The sequence below is a fragment of the Fusarium subglutinans genome (genome assembly GCF_013396075.1).
Source record: "Fusarium subglutinans strain NRRL 66333 chromosome Unknown NRRL66333_c0000147, whole genome shotgun sequence".
In the NCBI taxonomy this organism is placed as follows: domain Eukaryota; kingdom Fungi; phylum Ascomycota; class Sordariomycetes; order Hypocreales; family Nectriaceae; genus Fusarium; species Fusarium subglutinans.
The window spans coordinates 63739-83432 of NW_023502210.1; the positions used below are offsets into that span (position 1 = coordinate 63739).

At 46.0% G+C, this 19694-nt stretch overlaps 9 protein-coding genes across 9 annotated transcripts; 5 read left to right on the forward strand and 4 right to left on the reverse strand.

The window, feature by feature from the left end:
• Nucleotides 1-853: 853 nt before the first annotated feature.
• FSUBG_9466 (uncharacterized protein) lies at nt 854-2067 on the reverse strand (the record flags this gene model as incomplete). The annotated part of the gene is made up of 4 exons (XM_036687982.1): nt 854-1286; nt 1332-1714; nt 1767-1871; nt 1918-2067. 4 exons carry the CDS (start codon nt 2065-2067, stop codon nt 854-856), a joined length of 1071 nt encoding a protein of 356 aa, XP_036535043.1.
• Nucleotides 2068-3142: 1075 nt separating this feature from the next.
• FSUBG_9467 (levodione reductase) lies at nt 3143-4099 on the forward strand (the record flags this gene model as incomplete). Its single annotated transcript, XM_036687983.1, has 3 exons — nt 3143-3209; nt 3269-3694; nt 3741-4099. The coding sequence occupies 3 exons, from the start codon at nt 3143-3145 to the stop codon at nt 4097-4099; spliced, it is 852 nt and encodes a 283-aa protein (XP_036535044.1).
• A 92-nt stretch (nt 4100-4191) lies between these two features.
• On the reverse strand, nt 4192-5521 carry FSUBG_9468 (uncharacterized protein; the record flags this gene model as incomplete). Its single annotated transcript, XM_036687984.1, has 2 exons — nt 4192-5132; nt 5188-5521. 2 exons carry the CDS (start codon nt 5519-5521, stop codon nt 4192-4194), a joined length of 1275 nt encoding a protein of 424 aa, XP_036535045.1.
• A 330-nt stretch (nt 5522-5851) lies between these two features.
• On the forward strand, nt 5852-6426 carry FSUBG_9469 (uncharacterized protein; the record flags this gene model as incomplete). Its single annotated transcript, XM_036687985.1, has 2 exons — nt 5852-6313; nt 6367-6426. The coding sequence occupies 2 exons, from the start codon at nt 5852-5854 to the stop codon at nt 6424-6426; spliced, it is 522 nt and encodes a 173-aa protein (XP_036535046.1).
• Nucleotides 6427-10217: 3791 nt separating this feature from the next.
• On the forward strand, nt 10218-11939 carry FSUBG_9470 (uncharacterized protein; the record flags this gene model as incomplete). Its single annotated transcript, XM_036687987.1, has 1 exon — nt 10218-11939. One exon carries the CDS (start codon nt 10218-10220, stop codon nt 11937-11939), a length of 1722 nt encoding a protein of 573 aa, XP_036535047.1.
• Nucleotides 11940-12935: 996 nt separating this feature from the next.
• FSUBG_9471 (fungal hydrophobin) lies at nt 12936-13325 on the forward strand (the record flags this gene model as incomplete). The annotated part of the gene is made up of 3 exons (XM_036687988.1): nt 12936-13098; nt 13145-13230; nt 13278-13325. The coding sequence occupies 3 exons, from the start codon at nt 12936-12938 to the stop codon at nt 13323-13325; spliced, it is 297 nt and encodes a 98-aa protein (XP_036535048.1).
• A 251-nt stretch (nt 13326-13576) lies between these two features.
• On the reverse strand, nt 13577-14287 carry FSUBG_9472 (cupin 1; the record flags this gene model as incomplete). Its single annotated transcript, XM_036687989.1, has 1 exon — nt 13577-14287. The coding sequence occupies one exon, from the start codon at nt 14285-14287 to the stop codon at nt 13577-13579; it is 711 nt and encodes a 236-aa protein (XP_036535049.1).
• Nucleotides 14288-14593: 306 nt separating this feature from the next.
• On the reverse strand, nt 14594-16672 carry FSUBG_9473 (taurine catabolism dioxygenase; the record flags this gene model as incomplete). Its single annotated transcript, XM_036687990.1, has 4 exons — nt 14594-15062; nt 15110-15765; nt 15813-16195; nt 16246-16672. The coding sequence occupies 4 exons, from the start codon at nt 16670-16672 to the stop codon at nt 14594-14596; spliced, it is 1935 nt and encodes a 644-aa protein (XP_036535050.1).
• Nucleotides 16673-17531: 859 nt separating this feature from the next.
• Nucleotides 17532-19253, forward strand: FSUBG_9474 (phenol 2-monooxygenase; the record flags this gene model as incomplete). The annotated part of the gene is made up of 5 exons (XM_036687991.1): nt 17532-17628; nt 17683-17802; nt 17848-18402; nt 18452-18787; nt 18835-19253. 5 exons carry the CDS (start codon nt 17532-17534, stop codon nt 19251-19253), a joined length of 1527 nt encoding a protein of 508 aa, XP_036535051.1.
• Between the last annotated feature and the right edge of the window lie 441 nt (nt 19254-19694).

Sequence of the window (19694 nt, forward strand, 5' to 3'; positions counted from 1 at the left end):
CTTTTCAAGATAAATCAGGTTGCTTGGAAAGGTCCTTGCTATTGATAAATACCGAGTCAGATGATATCGGCATTGACTGGGATTCCCCGCATGATCTACTATAGCCGTGCATGCGCACCTATTGCAAACCCTGCTCTAAAGACTTGGCATGAACATTGAACTGGCATCATTGATAGAGATGAATGTTGAACTCAAGACGTCAGTTTACCATTAGCAAGAGACAGTCGGGCTTCTTTATTCGCTTATTGAAATGAATTCGTGGTCTTATTGCTTATTATTACGTTTGAGTGCAAACTTCATTTCACCAGGCTGTAAGCATGCCGATGGCGTTACCATACCAGTGTCTCACTCGCAGATGCGGCCGTTAACTTCTTTTTGTTATGAAAGCACTCCGAAACGGGAAACCAATGGAGAAACTATCCCTAAATCGTCAATTTAATATTCGGTTATTATCTAACATAGCAATTAGCTCTGAAAGGCTTATTTCTATTATTTTCAATCACTGCAGGGTAGCAAGCAGGGATACCAAGAAAACAAACTAACGACGGCATCTCATTTCTCTAAATCGAGTAGGTTGTTTTATCCGCCTCACTGTGCAACGTCGCTGAGTCTTCTAAATACATTCTATTAATAAAACTCCAGTTCTTTGTTATAGTTATTTTTTGCAAATTCAAAGAGTCCCAGGTGTGTACAGGGCAGAAGTACAAATTGAAGCTGCATCACGCTAGTTCGATTGCCAGTTCAAGCTTGACGTCTGAAACTAACATTTCAAGCCAGTTCGTTAGGCACGATTGCGAGATATTGTTATGGATGACAAGTGATTGCTAATCTGATAAATTTGCTGTCCTATAATCTATGTTTGCTCAGTAGTCATCACAACCCGCGTCTGCTTCAAGATGTACTTCTGACTATCCCCATCATCAATACTCTGTCTGACCTTATCATCATTGCCAAAACCCACTCGTGTTGTCATGCCCGATCGAAAGTCATTCAACTCCAAACTCGACTTTTGGTTATTCGAAACAATTCTAGTATGTTTATTTCCCGAGACATGAGGTGGGTTCATTCGACTCGAGATTCCGCTGGAGCCAGTGTTGCTTGCGTACGTGCTACGGAACACCGGGAGGTTGAGAAGTGGACGAAGGGCAGGCATTGAGCCGGCGATGATTCCGATACCTTCTTCGACAATAGACCATAGGCCGATTGCGCCGGTGCTGTACATGAATTCTTCTGGGTTGTTGTAGAGTGTGAGGTAGCCAAGTCGGACGACGGTTGCACAACTGGCACTGCAAATTGTTAGCTTTGCCAACAAGATCATATGGCTGACTTACAAAGCACCAAGGCCAAGCATAACAATGACTGGGAGCTTGACCCTGTTCTTCATCTGGATATTCCACAGCAAGAGTCCGGGAAGAATTGCTAGTGCCCAATCCACGATAATCGAGACTGCAGAAAAGAAGAATCCGACACTGCTGTTGAGTTTTGTGTTGCAGTAGCCGTGTGTCGTTTCTCCCCAAAGTGTTGTGATCGGATGGCAAACGTTCGCTGTGGCGAGGATGAAGATGATGGCGGTGATGACAGTTATACCGATGAGGCCCCATAGAGTCCAGACGAATCGACGGCGTGCATCGCAAATTCGGAGCATGGTTACACAGATACTGGCTTTGATCGGGACGGAGCAGGCGGAGTAAAAGAATTGGGCGATGAAGAAGAGCTGCGACGTGATGCGTTAGCGATTGCACGATGACTGCCGGATGGACACATACCTTTGTTCCCATCATAACATCTTTTGCTTCGATGGCATCTCTATGCTGACCTGCTCCATGAAAACAGCACGTAATAACCAGCGCAGCCGTAACCGTATACAGAATCTGCGTCTCGTCAGTCACAGTCTTCAAACTCCGCCAAAATACATACCAAACCCGCAAACATCAGCCAATCGTCCAAGCCAAGATTATTCTTCCATTTTCGAACTCCAAGACGCGCACTGAGAAAGATCCACGATAGCGTGAGCATCACGATAGTGATCCATAGAAGGGGCACGCCCGCACCGGCTACAGGAGCCATAATGGTGATTTAAGGCGAACGATAAGAAAGGCAATAAACAAAGGAACAAACAACAAGGTCAAGGACGATTTTGAGATCTGTATCTGCCAGATTTAATGTCAAACGGCTGACCCAACGTCCCGGAAATTTTGGGCCGGTACCCTTGCTCCTAGCCCCTCAGGAAAACCGGTATACGCAGCATGCAACTTCGCCGTGACATAAACAGCCCGACAAGGCCCACTAGAATATCCCCTGTACAAGTTTAGTTATTTCTCGCATCGGTTCCGAGGCTCGTTCATTCTCGCATACCCCAGCTAGCGTAGTGGTTCAAACATAGGGGGCCAATTAGGAAACGGGCCCTAGTAGCGAACTAAGTGATGACGAACTCAAACCAACGGCTGTCTCAAACGTTCTAGTGCAATATTTGCGGAGCATTTCGGCCGTGAATGATCCCGAGGCTATAATATTGGCTGCTTTTTCTGGAACGTCCACTTTATCCCCGGGCGGCCCGCACGTCCTAGTGTCTTTGGTCAGCCTCATATTAGATCATGTCTTGGTCTGCAGATGATCTACTGGTGTCCGAAGCCAAGGGGTCGTCATGTTCAAAGCGTAACTACGAAAGAACAAATAAGAGATATGCATGTGAAGACGGTCTGGATGTCTCGCTCGTAACGGGTTGTCACATCAGTGCCGATCAGATCCTTCTGCAGAGATCCATTTCCGACAGAACCAAACCTCCGGCGACTTTCTCCGTTTATTTCAGTAAAAGAACCAGTGGCAAATGAGCATTAGAAAACACGTGATCGCGTACATGCCCAGCAAATATGGATACCAGCATGGATGTAAGATCTAGTCCTCGACTAGACTCGGGACTACAGAGCAGAAACAATAGTTTACCCACCAACAGTCAATGCAAGATGAGAACTCGTACGACTTGCGGGAGTTGCTGTGGATTTCCCGGTTCCACCGAGGACCCTGAACCGGTGTGGACGAATGCCAATGTAACTTTTCGTATTTTAGTCAGGGCCACTGCTGCTACCGTCGAGTTTCTTCTCACCGCGTCTTTCTGCTTCTTCACGTTTCAAGAATTAAAAACATGGCTGAATTTACTATCGACGATCAAAAGTTGGAGGCCCTCAAGGGCAAGGTCGTCATCGTAACAGGTATGCAATCCTTTCCTACGCGAACAGCAGAATACGAGCTAACGATATATCCATGATAGGAGGATCTTCCGGTATTGGTTTATCCACTGTTGACTTGCTTTTGTCGCTTGGCGCCTCGGTAGTCAGTGGCGATGTGCAGCCTCCCTCGGAGGAGCACAAGGGATCATTTACCTTTGTCAAGACCGATGTTTCAGTCTGGGGTGATTTGATTGCGCTTTTCAAGAAGGCTAAGGAGGTTTATGGTCGTATTGACCATGTTTTCGCGAATGCTGGTGTCGGACCTAAGACGGATTACTTGGCTACTGAGGTTGATGAGAATGGCGACTTGAAGGAGCCTTCGCACCAGCTTCTTGACATAAGCTTGAAGGGTGTGATCAACACTTCGACGCTTGCTATTAACTATATGAGACAACAGCCTGAGGGAGGTAGCATTCTCATCAGTGGCTCAACAACTGGCCTGCAGCGTGTCCGAGCTGTGGATTACTGTGAGTTGCCAAATCCTACGTCACCGTGTTTTACTAACATCCCTAGCCACCGCCAAACATGGTGTCCTGGGCTGGGGACGTGGTCTCGTCCCCCTGCTCGCCGCAGCTCAACTTCCCATCCGGGTTAATACACTAGCCCCTAGCTGGACAGACAGCAGTGTCTTGCCGTCGCTGAAGGCTCTTCTTGACGCCATCAACGTTGAGCTGCAGCCCGCTTCAGTTGTCGCTCGTTGCGCCGCCTTCCTTATGGCCGATTCTTCAAAGAATGGACAGCTTGTGCATATTGAGCGTGGCAAGTACGCTGAGATCGATGAGGCTGTTTTGTTGCCGACTTTTGGAAAGATTAAGAGTGATGATTATCCTTGGGAGGACGATGTCTTGGACCGTCTCTCAAAGCTTGCTTAGAGTTCGTTATGGTTGCTTTGATCATTGTAAAGCATATTGGATCAATCTATTACCTGTGCCAACTATAGAAAGTGAAATAAGCTCAAGAATACTCAGATCTTGCCTTGCTTCCGGTAATCATCCACCCGATTCAAGATTTCTTGGCAATCATCCCAGATTCTGCGCCGGTTCTGCAGCCCAAGTAATGGCTTCCAGTTCTTCCATACCTCCACTTGAAGACGGAGCCAGTCCGTTTCAGCTTTGCCGAGTAGCCTGACTGGCTGAGGAGTTGCGCGAATGTCACCACCGCGTTCGATCTCTTCCTCGATCTCTGCTTGAGTTGTTGTTGCCCAGAACGATATAGGCAATGACGACCAAGCTTCGTATAACCAAGGAGTTTCCCGAACTGTCACTTCGTACAAAACTGTGTTCGGCAGATGTAGAAATACGCGAGAGGTAAGTCGCAGGTTGGCAAGGTCCTTGAAACTGAGATGGATGAGAATCTCACGAATGATTTCGCTAGGAAGCTTTGAGAATGGGTCTGAAGGGGCCGGTTCCATTGATATTGTAGTTCCAGGAAGGCTAGACTCATTCCCAAGGGTATGTTCCACGCGTGTCGACTGCAGGAGATCGTCCAATCCAGGAACAAAGCAAGGGTTGGCCACTAGGAACTCGTCTCCACGTTCATGACTCCACCACTGCTCCTGAGCCTTTTTGACAGCAGGATGCCGAGGAAAACCATGTAAATCTTCGTACGTTGGTTCAAGGCGCCACCACTTCATCAAGCACTCAATATCCACAGTTCCATACCGATGTAGAGAAGCTCTCTTGAATATCTCAAAGCAGGCCGGATGAAAGGGCATACAGGACTCGTCCGCCCCTTCAGGATCCCAAATGATGTTCTCGGCGCTGACGTCGCTCATGCCATGACGGGAGGGAGAAACAGATGGCCAGCCCATATCTCTACTGGGCATATCGTCTGACAAACCGCTGAGGAAGAAGTTGCCCGAAGTTTCAAAGTCTTGATCGTCTCTCTCGGGCTGCCAATCATCGCCTTTTGGTACAAGACTGGGACGTTTGACAGTGTTTCATAGCCTCTGCAGAAATACGGTATCCATTGTAGGCTCCGTTGTACTCGCATTCTGGTCCAGCGATGTGTTCCCAGTCATCATCTGGCGTGTCTGACGTCCATCCGTCATCGGACGAATCTTCTGGTTCCATTTGCGGTGGAATATACTTGACTGGTTCCAATGACGCGGCCCCGGGTTCTTGGACCCCATCTCTCTTCACGTAGTAGCATCCCCACCGGCCGTGACTGTTTTCAGGGTTGATCGCAAGGCTCTGATAACCCCAGGCTGCGCTTCGAGGTTCTTTATCTGTTCGAGAGCGGTTGATGTTGAAACTGACGCCGCAAATGTGGCAGAGAACTTCAGAGTAGCCCATAATGCTTTGATGGACTCACTGAGTTGAGATGTTGTGAGCGGACAGATTACGACAGTGCGATGAGTGACATTTTAAAGGCCGTTAGTGCTGATCCTAGGCAGCAAGCCCCATCTTTCGCTCAGTGGCCGTGGCGTATAATTAGTGGAAACCCACCACCGTGAAGGGACAAAGAGGCACTGCCAATAGTTATATCATTATTCGGAGAAGAGCTATTCACGTCTCTGGATTCCTACGACCTCCCTCTTTCATAGCCCTAAGCTCTTCCATAATATCACCATAAGTCCAATTTATCTTCTCAAACATACAGACTTCGAGACAAGCATTGTGCTCATGGCATATGAAAAGGCCATTCCACTACAAACCGCGGCTGCTACAAAGCGAGCTGAGGTCACGTCGGGCACTATGGATTCGGGCGACGCTACTGTTGCTATGTATTTCATATCCACGCCAGATGACAGGAAGGACGGAGAGAGCCTGGAGCAGATGTTAACCCCTCGCTTAGTTGACGCAATCCGCTCTTGCTGCCAGGATCGAGTTTGGGGACTGATTTGCAACGTCGGTGCTGTTTCTGGCCAGTTCGACTTGAACCCTTATTTTGGCGGCGCAAATATGCCCCAATACGCACTTGTCTACAAACTCTTTCTTGCTGGCCCTGAGTTGGTTCCCCTGGTAAGGAAGGCCCAGGCACAGTTTGAGAAGCATGCTGCAGATGAGTCCATGATCGACCCGCACAAATCCTTCATCCTATTTTTACAAGAAGCTCTTGTTATGGATGTTGGAAAGGGAGTAACGGTAAGTACTGCTCTGCGTAGCTATAGCAGTCTTGCTGACATGGCTTTTTACAGTTCAGCTACAATCGTCAGCCATTTTTTGGAGACCTACCTGGTCCGCCTCGCCTTGACTAGGAGTGATATAAATCTAGAATAGATATCATTTAATAATTCTTCATCCTCAGAGCAATATTGAAGCGAAGTTTTATATGCCTCACGCCTGCCTAGAGACCATCAACGTGAGCTCAGAACCCAGTGTAGTAGGCATATGACCATTGGTAGAATCGACCAACCTGTCAGCACTGCATTCATCACCTGTGTTTGCAGCCTAAATCTTAACCTCATAGGCAGCAGTCATCCTGAGTATATGAAACGTTTCTCATTGGAGGTTTTTGGGTGCCTGAGGTTGAGTATTTATTTAATTACCAGCACATTATCTCAATCCTCAATGCGAGGCGCATTCAAATCGTTCAAGTTATCGCGATTAAAAATGTCGTATTGCTTCTTACTATTTTAATCATATTAATAAAGCAGTCAATGTACTGTAAGAGCGTAGCCTGTGCCAAGTGGCATGGGCTGTCAGTGAATTTTTGTAATTGGTCCAGCACTACACTCGAAACTTCAGCGTCTCGTCTCGTCTCATTGGATGGTTCTTGGTGGCTTGCGGCTGAAGATTGAATCGCCAACACATTTTCAATCCTCATTACGCGGCGGTCATCATCGCACCCCACGCAGGTAATTGTCCAAAAAAAAGAAGTATATCCATCCGCCAGCCGTGTCCAAAATGTCGCTGCCTATTGACGATGCCGCGGATACGCCTGTGACCTTGTCGTAACGGGCACCCGCCGGTCCTATCCCCACTACAGAACGGACAGCTTATGTCTCATACGGCACACGGCATCTCGACTACGGAGGTCTCCTAGTACAACGAAATCCGTGCATCCGGTCACTTCAACAACGACGAGCCGTCAAGGTCGAAGCTCACTGGGCCGAAAGATTGACTCAACTTAGCTCCAGCTATGAAATGACTGAAAGCGGGACATTTCCATATCCAAAGGCTTACCAAGAACTATTGTTTCCACCGAACCCGAGCCAGCGACGTGATGAGGAGGACGGAACGCTTCAAAATGAAAACATAGATGGAGGGCGGGTTCCTAGAGAACAGCTTATATCGATTTCGTGGGGATTTAGTATCTCAACGCCTTTTTTCGGTTTCTCACGGACGTCAGAAATCAACGTCCATAGACGGATCCAGCCAACATACGTCGTTTTAGGTTTATTCCTCCGCGGCTCTACTAATCCGAAGGCTCTTTTTGTCTCTTAAACATCTAAAAGGCTTCAGGCTATACAAGGTTTGTCCTCGACACTTCCAAGCATCTCGCTCATGCTAATAATTCAGTGCGACGCTGGAACTGGAACACATAAACGCATCACCCTGGATGCCAACAGTACTGGGGACTTACAGCTATTGATGAGCACCTACAAAAGATGGCATGTTCCTGGACACATCTCGGAGGCCTGGTCAGAATGGATACATTGCACCTTGAACAATAAGAGACTCGATATACTCGAGGGCGAATATGGCCTTGAGCTGGTACTAGACTGGTCAGTCACACGCATCTCGATCGTGGTGCTCGTTCCAGTCTTGCTGAGCTTGGCCATCGGCATTTGGCTGAACTCCAAGGCGTGGACCGACTTGGCAACGATACAAACTGCTTGGGGAACTGCTTCATACATCGTAACAGCTGGCGCTTGTAAGTATTATCTAATTGAGATTAAGCCCCTTTGAGCAAAAAACTAACATTCTGAAGTACTGGCAGCAATGTTGGGCTTTTTGGACATTGCGGATAAATAGGCGAGCGCCTGCTTTGGTTTATCACATGTCGCTTTTGAGACAACCACTTTCTTTTTCAGCTTATGCAGCCACTTTCACAACTACAGGTTAAGAATCAGGCTCCAGAGCCTTCGCCACCTGCGAGAAGTGATCAAGAAGGAGTCAGCATCATCTCCGGACTAGTGAGTTTCTTCGTCAAGTATCATGGCTGAGCTCTCAAATTATACATATATTTGCATCTACCACAATCTCCGAACCCGCATTTTGTGAACTCGTAAAACTTGACGGGCGCTATAAAACTCGAGAGCCTGATTTTCGTTATGGTGCATTTGAGTGTTGGTTGGTGTCTAGCTGATATCGTGTTGCGGTTTGATTGGCGGCGATGCCACCCAACTGGAAAGGATCACTACAAAGGGTTGCAGAAGCTAGAATGATCTGACCAGAATCAAAACTCTCTGATTTTATTAGTCGTATTAACTTTCTGTGTAGTGGCTTGCGGACATTTGCTCCGGAGATACTTGGTTAGGGGCATAAGTAGGGGCCATTTCTATCAGCTTTAGTAGTCTGTGCGCTATAACTGCACTGTAATTTAGTGCTAATTGCACTAGGAGGGGAAATATACTGTATTCTAATTAGCTTGCTTAATCTTACTTAGCTACTATTTTATATACATTCTATTAGCTATAATAATATCCTTATAATACTAATTTATTATACTAAGCCAGTTTTAGAGAAAGTCCTTTAGTATAGCCTCCTAAGCCTTCTTTATAGCTACCCTAAGCCTTATATATATTATTTTCTCAAGGTAATTATAGCTTATATAGTTTTTTATCTAATTTTATATATCTTTAATTAGGTTAAGGTTAGGAAAAAAAGGCAGCTAATTAATAGCCTTAATTTCTTAAGATTAAAGCTCTTATAAGGTCTTTCCCTTAATATAAAATAAAGTATTATCCTATATTAAGACTAGTATATACCTTTCCTATAACTTAATTTAAAACTATCCTTTAATAAGTAATATAATTTAATTATAATAGGTCTAATTTATAATTTTACCTTACTCTTTTTCCTAAAAAAGATAAGGACCCTTTTTTTTACTAGTAAATCCTGCCTAAAATATCTAACCAGGCTTCCTTTATTCTTTTTTAATAATATAGGTTAGATTAACCTCTTCTTTAGGCTACTAGGTTACCTATATATGCCTATAATAACCCCCTATAACCTAGGTCTTATTAGTTTAAAAGATAATACTTTATTAGTTAATTAATTAATTTTTATAGGCCTTAGTAAAGGTAAGCCTTTTTTACTAATTTTATAAGGAAATTAGTAGCTTTTTCTAAATAATATACTATTTAAAGCTAGCTTAATATAATATATACTAAATATAGTAAAAACTAATATTATTTTATTTAATTACTATAGGGATATCTTTCTATACTATTCTTTAATTAGCCTTTAATATATAGACTTACTTAATTAGCTTAATAACTTAAGCCTTAGTTAGTAAGGCAGGCTAACCTTTTCGCTTTTATAGTATTAAGTAAAATAAAATTACAGTCTGAATTTACTTCTATATATATAGGGTTAAATTAAGGATCTATAATTAGCTATAGCCTATATTATATATAGTCTAAATTTAAATTTAGTTATTATATAATAAATAGTAATAATATAGCTACTAAGGTAATTAAGGTATTTATAGTATTTATAACATATTCCTTAGTTACTATAGCGTTATATAGATATAAAGGTAGCCTATATATAGGTAATTAAATTCATTATATAATAGGTTAGAAGGTCTTAGTATATAATCTAATATTCTAATTAGCTAAGGTATAAGCTGTAAAAATTAAGGTTTAGGATAAGATATCTCTAAAGGCGCTGTAGGCCTACTAATTTATAGAGGCTTACACAGTGAGGTTACAGCGCACAGACTACCGAAGCTCATAGAAATGGCCCCTATTTATGCCCCTAACTAAGTAAACCACTACGATTTTCAGCCGCAATTCATTATATCCCGCTCTGTGTGCCTTTCTTCTTCCAATTTCTTTTGAGTTTCAACCTAGACTTCCTTTAGCCTCTAGATTCTTTAATGGATACCTTCCCTCATCTGCCCTCCCGCCACAAAGTCAGGCCAAGCGATGATATATCCGCTTACGAGCCCTTCAACACCAGCCAAGAGCATCGCGGACTTGGCAACCCCATCAGGAGACAACGCTGCGACCTCTCAGAGATCGCAGCACTTACATTGAGCTTTTGCTGTAGTATCGTTGGTCTTATTTGTTGCTTTCATCCAGCCACTGCAGCGAGCCTTGAGCAAAAGTATCAGCTTATCGTTGTTGGCTTGATGCTATCGCTCATGGACCTTTGCACCGCCAAGCTGTCCACTATCGTCTTCCTACAACTTGAAACACGATGGGCGAGCCTCCTCCAGAACTACGATTCGATCATTAAGAAGAGTATTTTGGGTAGTCTTTTGAACTGGCGTCGGGGCAGTCAACGATGGACACTACTTCTCTCAGCATCGCTTGCGTTCCCACTGCTTCTTAGTATTGGTTACAAGAGCTTTGTTGGTGGAAGGGTCACAACTGAAGTAAATGCCAGCGGCGGCCAATATGGTCTTACTGGCCCTGTTGGCTTTGCTAACTTTGCCTCTGGCGCTTCTCTCATGGTCAACGCTACCATCCCCTTCTTCTTCAGCAACGCAACCAGGCTACCCTCTCAACCACAACCATTTGGTTTTAATATGCTACTACTGAAGGATGATAGCATAAGTGTTGCGATGTTGGACGGACCAAGTCCATCGTACGTCAAAAGCATAAGGGCCGAGATTCGAGGCCAGCAGTCATATACTGTGTCTGCTGACGTCTTTGGCTTGGCTTGGCATCTCAACCAAGAAGTTGACAATCAGCGCGACAACGATACGTGGTGGAACAACCTTTTTGAATCAAGTGATGATAATGCGCCACAGCCCATATCTCTTTACAAAGAGAAAAAGTGGTTATCGACCCTATGGCCTCAAGGTCAAGTGGACCGGTTCTTCGTCCTTCTCACACCGCATGTAGGGCCTTCGAAAGAAGATAGGAACATAAGACCTTCAAAGAAAAGGTTTCAGAAGGAGGCGCTCGAGTTCACAAGCCAACGGCTGAACTGTCACGGGAAGTGGAAGATTACAGCTAATTCAGTCAACCTTATTAAGGGTAGCTGCGCTGGAAGCTTTGTGAAAACATTCCCAGATGGTTGTAGAACTCTTCATCTGAATGATGCTAGGTACCTGCTCAGCGATTTTGTTAGTGACCTACTGACGGCCAATCTGGATGAAACAGCTCAGATAAGGTTCACGGCTGTGGTGTCTTCTCTTCTCTGGTCTAGACTGGCCGCCTTTTGTGGCATTGGCTCCTCGGTCAACGACTTGAAAGCTGGAGAGCGTGAACAGTTCGAGTATCATCGGCCTGACAAAGCTTGGAAGACTGTCACGGTACTCAAAAAATCTCCTCTTCTATCTATCGTTCTACTCGCTCAGCCTATCGTCGGCCTGATACTCCTTATCGTACGCATCGCATTTTGTTCGTCCCCTGTATCTGGGGGCTTTGGTCTCATTAGCGTGTTGGCAGGACATGTGTTTCATGAACGCGATACTCTTAGCGGTGCAGGGCTATCCGGAGATGTCAAGGAACGCATTGAGCTGGCTTTCGTCAGGGATGGTGATAGGTGCGATGACGGAGGTGAGAGGCTTCGATTCAAGCTGAGGGAAGCAAGGAATTCGATGCATCATGATCGAATGGAGCTGAAGCCTGAGGTCAACTACCACTGACGAAATAAGAGAGATTTGCAGCAGGGATTCCAGAAAGAGATTGTTTTGCGAAGTGTTGGTTTTTTTTAATGATATTTTTCTTGATTCCTTCCTCAATTCATAAGGATGCTACCCAAGTGATAGCTACGATGCCAATCAGATCATGATGATGGCTGATGTCATTATCTGATTCGGGACACTTAATCCGCTATCTAAGTCAAGCCACCTATATAATCCGATCGGATATAAGTTTCGGATATCTAATGTTAATCAAGTTTATGCTCATTTACCAGGGTCGGAAGCCGGATCAGGTTTCTCGGCGCGTAGGTCCACTTTCTGCAGGAACAGTATGAGAAACAAATCTGCACATTCATGATTTGCCACGTCGTTACGCCAGCCCCAACAAACCCCAAGCTGAAGAACCTGATAGGAAGACTAAAGGGACGATCAATAACGGTCGTGGAACTTTGCCGTACACCAATGAGGCCTCACAGGAACCAATCCGACCAATTACTTCCTCCCAACAGGTCATGACATCGGCCCAGCAACCAACCTGTTTCCAAATTCGCCTCAAACTAGTCTTCTAAAATTAACGGTGTGATCGTTTCGGCAGTCGGCTCTTCCTTTGAGTGTTTCCTCCGACGGGCCAGCGAATCAGCGGTGCCAATTGATCGAGCGATCGTCGCGACACGTTTATGCGTTAAGACCCCTGCAGAGCTGTAAACCTCTGGGCCGTTGTAACGCTACAACAGGTTTCAAGTCAATATATTGATGATATAGGTCAGGGATATCGCCATCGGAAACGTCAACGGCTTTAAATGTGGTATTCATTGGAGATTTGCTGTGAGATAATGACGTTGAGGTTATTAGTTTACTGATGATGATCTTAATGATTTATGGGATCTATAGTTTGGATTTTGTATAAATATGGGGATTGTTGGAGGATTAGTTTAGATTCTGCATCCACATCCCCAAGCTTCAGATCATTCTATCATCTACTCATTCACTCAATTCATCATGCAGTTCTCACTCGCTATCGTTACCCTCCTGGCTACTGCCGTCTCTGCCCTCCCTACTGAGGAGAAGCGCCAGGCCTATATCCCTTGCTCTGGTCTCTACGGCACTTCTCAATGCTGTGCTACTGATGTCCTTGGCGTTGCCGACCTCGACTGTGGAAACCGTAAGTAGAGCCATGTCTTGAGTGAAGCTCAATCTAACATAGCTAGCTCCCGCTGCCCCTACCGACGCCGCCGACTTCAGTGCTGTTTGCTCTGCCATTGGCCAGCGAGCTCGTTGCTGTGTTCTGCCTATCGTAAGTCTGATCAATCCATTCAGTTAACTGATTACTGACCATCACAGCTTGACCAAGGCATCCTCTGCAACACCCCCACTGGTGTCCAGGACTAAGGGATGATGGGTCCTCCCTTTCTAATTCTACTACGCGAACACGAGACAGATGGATTATGTTATGACTAGTGTTTGGGGGTGACTAAATCGTTTCCTTTTGTATTATGTTCATACATACTTAGTGTATCAAAATTAACTGAAACTACCTTTGTTTTGTCTCGTGGCCTCATTGGCTCGTGAACTCAGAGATTACTGCTGCGAGGCTATTGGCTTTTAACTGATCCCTCCCCAGTATTGGAGGAGCTGGTAAGTTATATCTTTGACTTGTACTCCCTGTTCTCCACCTGCACAATCTCCAAATCAACCCTACTATCACCTCCAGGCCAAGTCTTGACAAGTCCTTCCTCTGCCTCTCCAAATACAGGATCCCTCTTCGGCTTCGGGACACTCCATGACTTGCCATAGTCTCCTCCGCTCTTCACAAAATCCCATTCGCCGCCGTTATAAGCCCCCATCATAGTATATCCATCCAGCTTAATCTCAGACAGCGCCTTCTTCGGGTCATCTGCCTCGATGCCATGTCCAATACCCGGCGACAGCAGCTTGAACTCAGCTGCAGGTTTGGTATTGTGAGTCTTGTGCGCTACACCAGCTGGAATGACAAAGACGTCTCCTGCCTCAGCTTCCAACACAATCCCGCCTTTTTCCCACGCTGATCCGTATGTATTCTCATCGAGATCCTCCGATGTATCACCGACGCCAAAGCGGATCGTTGCTGTACCTGAGAGAACAGCCATGCACTCGTGAGCCTCAGAGTGAAAATGTGACAGTTGTGTATTTGGGTATCGGAATATCCATTGGACGTCCCATCCGTTCTTGGTAAAGACCTCCCAGACCTTGGCGGGGTCACACGTGGAGCTACCAGGGCGCTTGGCTAAGACATTCTTGTAGTGTAGAAGCGGTCTTGGTGAGTTCGGAACAAGGTCCGTTGGCAGGAGATGATATTGCTTGACTTCGAACATGATTATTGAGTATATGGAGTGTTTCAGGAACAGGGCTACCCCGCGGTCTTATTTTTATTATAGCTTGTTATAAGGTTTGGTCGGTAGTCTATCCGAGTCGGAAGTGGATGCCGACCGAGATATCTCCGGATGGGATTTCCGGGATGAATCCGCAACTAGACAGACTGAGATAAGGCAAGCAGCCAGGCCGTAGGCGAATAGGCATCAAGTGTGAAAAGCAATCTATTGCAAAAATAATCTATATGAAACCTTCAAACTGACAATATCAAAACATAATCAGACCTGCCAACCCAAACGATAACAGCACTAGTCAAAGTGAATTCTCCATAGTTCACGATCAACGCCCGCAGTGAAATCACTCCTGGTATGCATCATCAAGATGTTATCGCTGACCAGAATATCACCCTTATCCCAAGCATAGTACAACGCAACCCGACGATCATAGAGCACCAAGTCAATAGCTTCACAGACAGCAGCACTCTCAGTAGGCTCAAGTCCGTCAATTGTGACATCCGAAGCATCAAATCGTGTCTTAGATTGGGGCCAAGGCTCATGGTATCGAAGACAAGGCTTGCCGGTCGTAGGATGATCGATAGCTAGAGGTAGACCTCTCAAGACTGTGTTGTCGAATGCTGATGTTGATACGCTCCATGTGAGCTTGGGAATGTCCTTCTTGAGCCACGATGGGAGGTATTTGAAGAATAGTGTTGACGATGAGAAAATAGTAAAGCCGGTATCTCTTGGTGAGGAGGTGGCGCCCTGAAAGAGTTGGAACCTAGTCGAGGTCAGTCGCTGAATATTCTTAATGGAAACTGTACTTACTGGGGAGGAGTTGAAACCATCTTCTCATTTCCATTCTCATCAGTCTGCTTGACGACCTTGAACAGACCATCATAGTGGAATGGCATAGGCTCTGCCGAAAGGACATTATTCAGACCCCGAGCATCCTGTCCTCGATCCTTGACCTCGAGCAACAGGCCAAACTTCCAGGGCAGTGGGGTTCCGAATCGGTGGCTGAAATCAATGAAGCGGTCGCGGTTAGGCTTCTTGACAAACCTCTTCAGAACAACAGGTGAGTTGATCTCTGAAAGAGCACGGACTTTCTTAGTGTCGATGTCGTCGAGTGTCAAGGAGCCAGCTCCATTGGCAGGGCGAATTATCAGGCCAGCGGGGTACATAGGGTCGACGACGATGCCGCCTTTGTCCTCTGCCCATGATAGTAGTGGTGACTTTTCTCGGTAATGCGAAGGTCTTCCGTTGTCGTATACCAGTTCGAGACTCTCGTCGTTGTCAAACTCAGATCGCATACCTGTTCTGATGGTGCCATCCAGTCTATAAGCCACGCTACAGTGCCAGGGCGTGGTGTAGAGTTGCTCGGTTGGCAAGAGACTTATAGAAAGCTTCACAGCACCAGTTGAGGGATGGATTGATAGACGAACATGATCAGGGTACTTTTGTCGAACAGCATTGGCGAAGGCCTGCAACGTCAGTATGAAAAACAATCACAAGACATCTATATACTTACATCTCCACGAGCCATCATCTGCTTCGCAATATACTCAATTCCTCTCTTATACTTTGACTTGCTGCGGTTCTCGTCAACCGGATAAACTGTTTCCAGGTCTGTTTGAAGAAACTTGATATATCCACGATAAGTCATGCACTGGTCATCCAGTTGACGGACTTCATCCCAACTCCATCCAGGCTTGCTGAAGGTGTTGAGAAGCGCACGTCGAAAGTTCGATGCGTTGGCAACATAAGTCATCTCCTCGAGATCCTTCGGCAGATCGATCTCAACGAGGTCGCGAAGTCGTGCAAAGGAGATGTTGTGGAATTCTTTCTCTGCTGCCATGGAGCGCAGAATCTCGCCGTATGCCCAGACATCTCTATCTGGAACACCAAGCAGGTCTATCGTCGTTAGCTGAGTTTCTTTGGAAATATCACTAAGCGAAACCTACCATTGTATACTAATCCATCGGAGATGATCGTGAGCTTAGCACCTGGCGCATATACATCACCAATGGCGTTGCAAAGTCCATTTAAGTGAGCGAGGGCAATCTCCTCTCCCTTATCGGGAAGTTTTCCCAACGTCTTTGATACCGAGTTTGGCGACTTGAAAGGGAAGGCTGGTAGGCACATAGGGACTGGCTTGCCAGCCTTGACGTGCGTGTAGATAAGAGCGATGAACTTGAGAGTTGACTCATCGGACTGTGAGTAAAGGTTTTCGTCTTGCTTCATTCGATATCTTCCGATTATATCAAGTATCTTACTTGATGTCTCAAGGGCAGCCCTATCGACAGCGGTATTCAACGGCTCAGCAGAGACATTGCGATCAACAGCCCCGAAAGGGAAAGGGATCACAGGACGAAGACTGGATACAGCCATGGTGAAATGAAAGGGTAGTAATCTCTGAATCTCTGATAAGTGTTTGTTTGTATGAAATGAGAGTGACTGTTGAGCTTGATGAGATGAATGATATGCCAGGGAGATAAGAGGATATAAATCTTGCAGTTTCCTATCTGCTATCAACATGTGAACTACAAGTTACATACTCCAACTCATCCATAGTCCCATTTTCGTTTTACTAAGACAATTTGCGAAAAACACCGAGTCGTCTCAGCAGTGGGCCATCGGACAACCATCCAATTGCGTGGCAAAACAATTACCCTCGTCACATATCGCCCAATCCGAAGAAAAAAGGCATGACACAAAATGGCTTCATCAGGAAGCTCATAAAATTGTGACGGCCAACCTCTAAGTCCCCCCTGTCAGCTTGCACGGATGTGAAATCCTAGAGTAGAAGGTATCAATCTGGAAGCCAAGCCACACTCTTCGTCATTGTATTTCCGTATTGATGAGTTGCTGGGGCTAAAAACTTGGACCTTCGCATGCATGGGGGGAACGGTCCGTGGTGATGATCGGCATCCCGCGCGGCTATCCCGTTCGGCTATATCCCACCCGGCCAAAGTTTAGAGTTCCCCGGCGTTGAAATGATTCTTCGGGCCTTTGGGATGGTGTAACAGAAGCTCGGATATGGTTATTCAGATGAGACGTTGTGGATTTTTTTATCCTTGACTTGCTGAGGTGGTTTGACGATGCCGAGATAGGTAGGTCGATGGAGAGGCTCGTGTAAGAGGACTTTGGTGATTTATCTTGGCCTTTCCCGCCAATTACATAGAACTGTAGTATTGAGAACTCCAAAAGTTAGACTTTCAACTAAACTTCTTCACATTCACTCAGAATCATGGAGCAAGTTGATGTTACTATTGTTGGTGGCGGTCCTACAGGACTCTTTGTTGCCCTTCTTCTTCAGCCATTGGGTATCTCAGTCCGAGTCCTGGGTAAATTACAAGACCGTCTGAGTTGACTGAGAAGCAAATCTAACAGCGGTATAGATGAGAAGCCTTGTAGCTTGGAGCTTGGTCGTGCCGATGCGCTCAACGCTCGAACTCAACAATACTTCGAGGTTGCTGGCATCCTCGATGAGCTTCTACCTGACGGTCTCAAATGCAACAGTAAGCAGAATCAAAATGTCTGAAGACATAGTCTAACAATACCAGCGAGCTCTACTTTCAAAGCAGGAGATTTCAAGTCTCGTCAGAACGCTTGGTGGGTTGGCATCGAGCATGCCTTCCACAAGAACTTCCTCATGATCGGACAACCTGTCGTTGAACAGGTGATGCGCGCTCGTCTGGGTGATGCAGTTAGTTACAACGAGCACGTTATCAGCATCACTGAAGATGAAGACTCTGTCACCGTCATGACTAGTTCAGGTCGAAAGGTCCACAGCAAATATGCTGTTGGCGCTGACAGTGCACGATCTTTTGTCAGAAACACGCTGGGTATCAGTTTCACAGGTACCAAGCCCGAGATGACTTGGGCAGTTCTTGATACCTTTTTGGATACTGACTTCCCTGTCTGTCCTGAGATTATCACGTTCGAGCTTGATGGAGAATCCCGAGTTGCGTGGATTCCAAGAGAGCGAGGAATGTCTCGATTCTACGTTCTTCTCAAGGGCGAGATTACACAGCAGCTGGCTGAGGAGTCTATCAAAGAGCATCTTGCTCCTTATCGAGTGGAGTTTACAAAGACGGAATGGTTCAGCACATTCCATGGTATGTCTCTCATGCAGGTGTTACAGTCCCCATACTAACCGCAATTCAGTCAAGGAACGACTTGCTGGTACCTTCATCTCCAAGGAAGGCCACGGAAGAATCATCCTCGCCGGAGACGCTGCTCACGTTCATTCCGTCAACGGCGGCCAAGGCTTAAACACGGGTGTCTCCGATGCCTTCGCCCTAGCCTGGCGTCTCTCCGCCCTCGCACGCCCATCCAACCTTACCACCGAGGCAAGAGACGATATTCTACGCAGCTACGACATCGAGCGGAGATCCACAGCCGCTCAAGTCATCGGCGTAGCTGCAGCACTAGTCAGGGACACCATACACACAGCCAAGAAATACGTCTCCACAATCGAACGAAATGCCGGCTTCATCACAGGTACGTTCACCACCAGAGTTACATATCACCCAACTAACGTAAGCAAGGCATGGGCGTCAACTACAGCGAGTTCGCCACTCCACTTATTCAGGGCACAGAAGTTGGTATCTGGAAACCCGGATATCGCTGTCCCGATGTAGTGATAACTGAATCTTCCGGACAAGCTTCGCGACTCTATGAAAACGTCTCATATGGAGACTTTATCGTTTTGGCTATCGGAAGACGAGTTTCGGCGGACTCCGTGCCGGCTCCCGTTTATACCATTCTGCCCAATGGGTCGACTAATGGCCATGCTGAGTGTCACCAAAACAGGGATAGCGACAAGGACTTCACTGCCGATTGGGTCAGGAATGAGGACTCGGCTGTTGTGATTGTTCGACCGGATATGTATGTCGGATATGTTGGCACATTCGAGGACGAGAATTGGAAAGGATACTTAGACTCTTACTTTGTAAAGTCTCGATAAGATGTAGGGTAGATCTAGACTAGGTTGTAGATTATTTATTTTTTTGTTTAATAGACTATGCTTTGCTCTGCACCACGCTCAATTCTGTTTACAATTTGTGACTTTGATGAAGGTATCCTGTTCATTGACTTTCCTGTCCTTATATTCAATTCTTTCTTGAATAGCATATCGGACTTTGAAATGTTTGTTCCTAGATCTTGGTCTATTGCCTATTGTGATTGATCTTCCGACCTTCAAAAAACCTTTGTTGAAGCCCCCAGCACCTTCACCACTAAATTCACTATCTCGGTACAAGATCTACGCTCATATCCTACTTGCAAGGTCCCATCGTAAGGAAATACCACTTTTGGCAATGCATGCATCATGCCATGCCGGCACTAATCCCACATGAACTCAATCATGCCTGCTTCGCCGCATCACCGCCTTAGTCGCGGTTTTCCC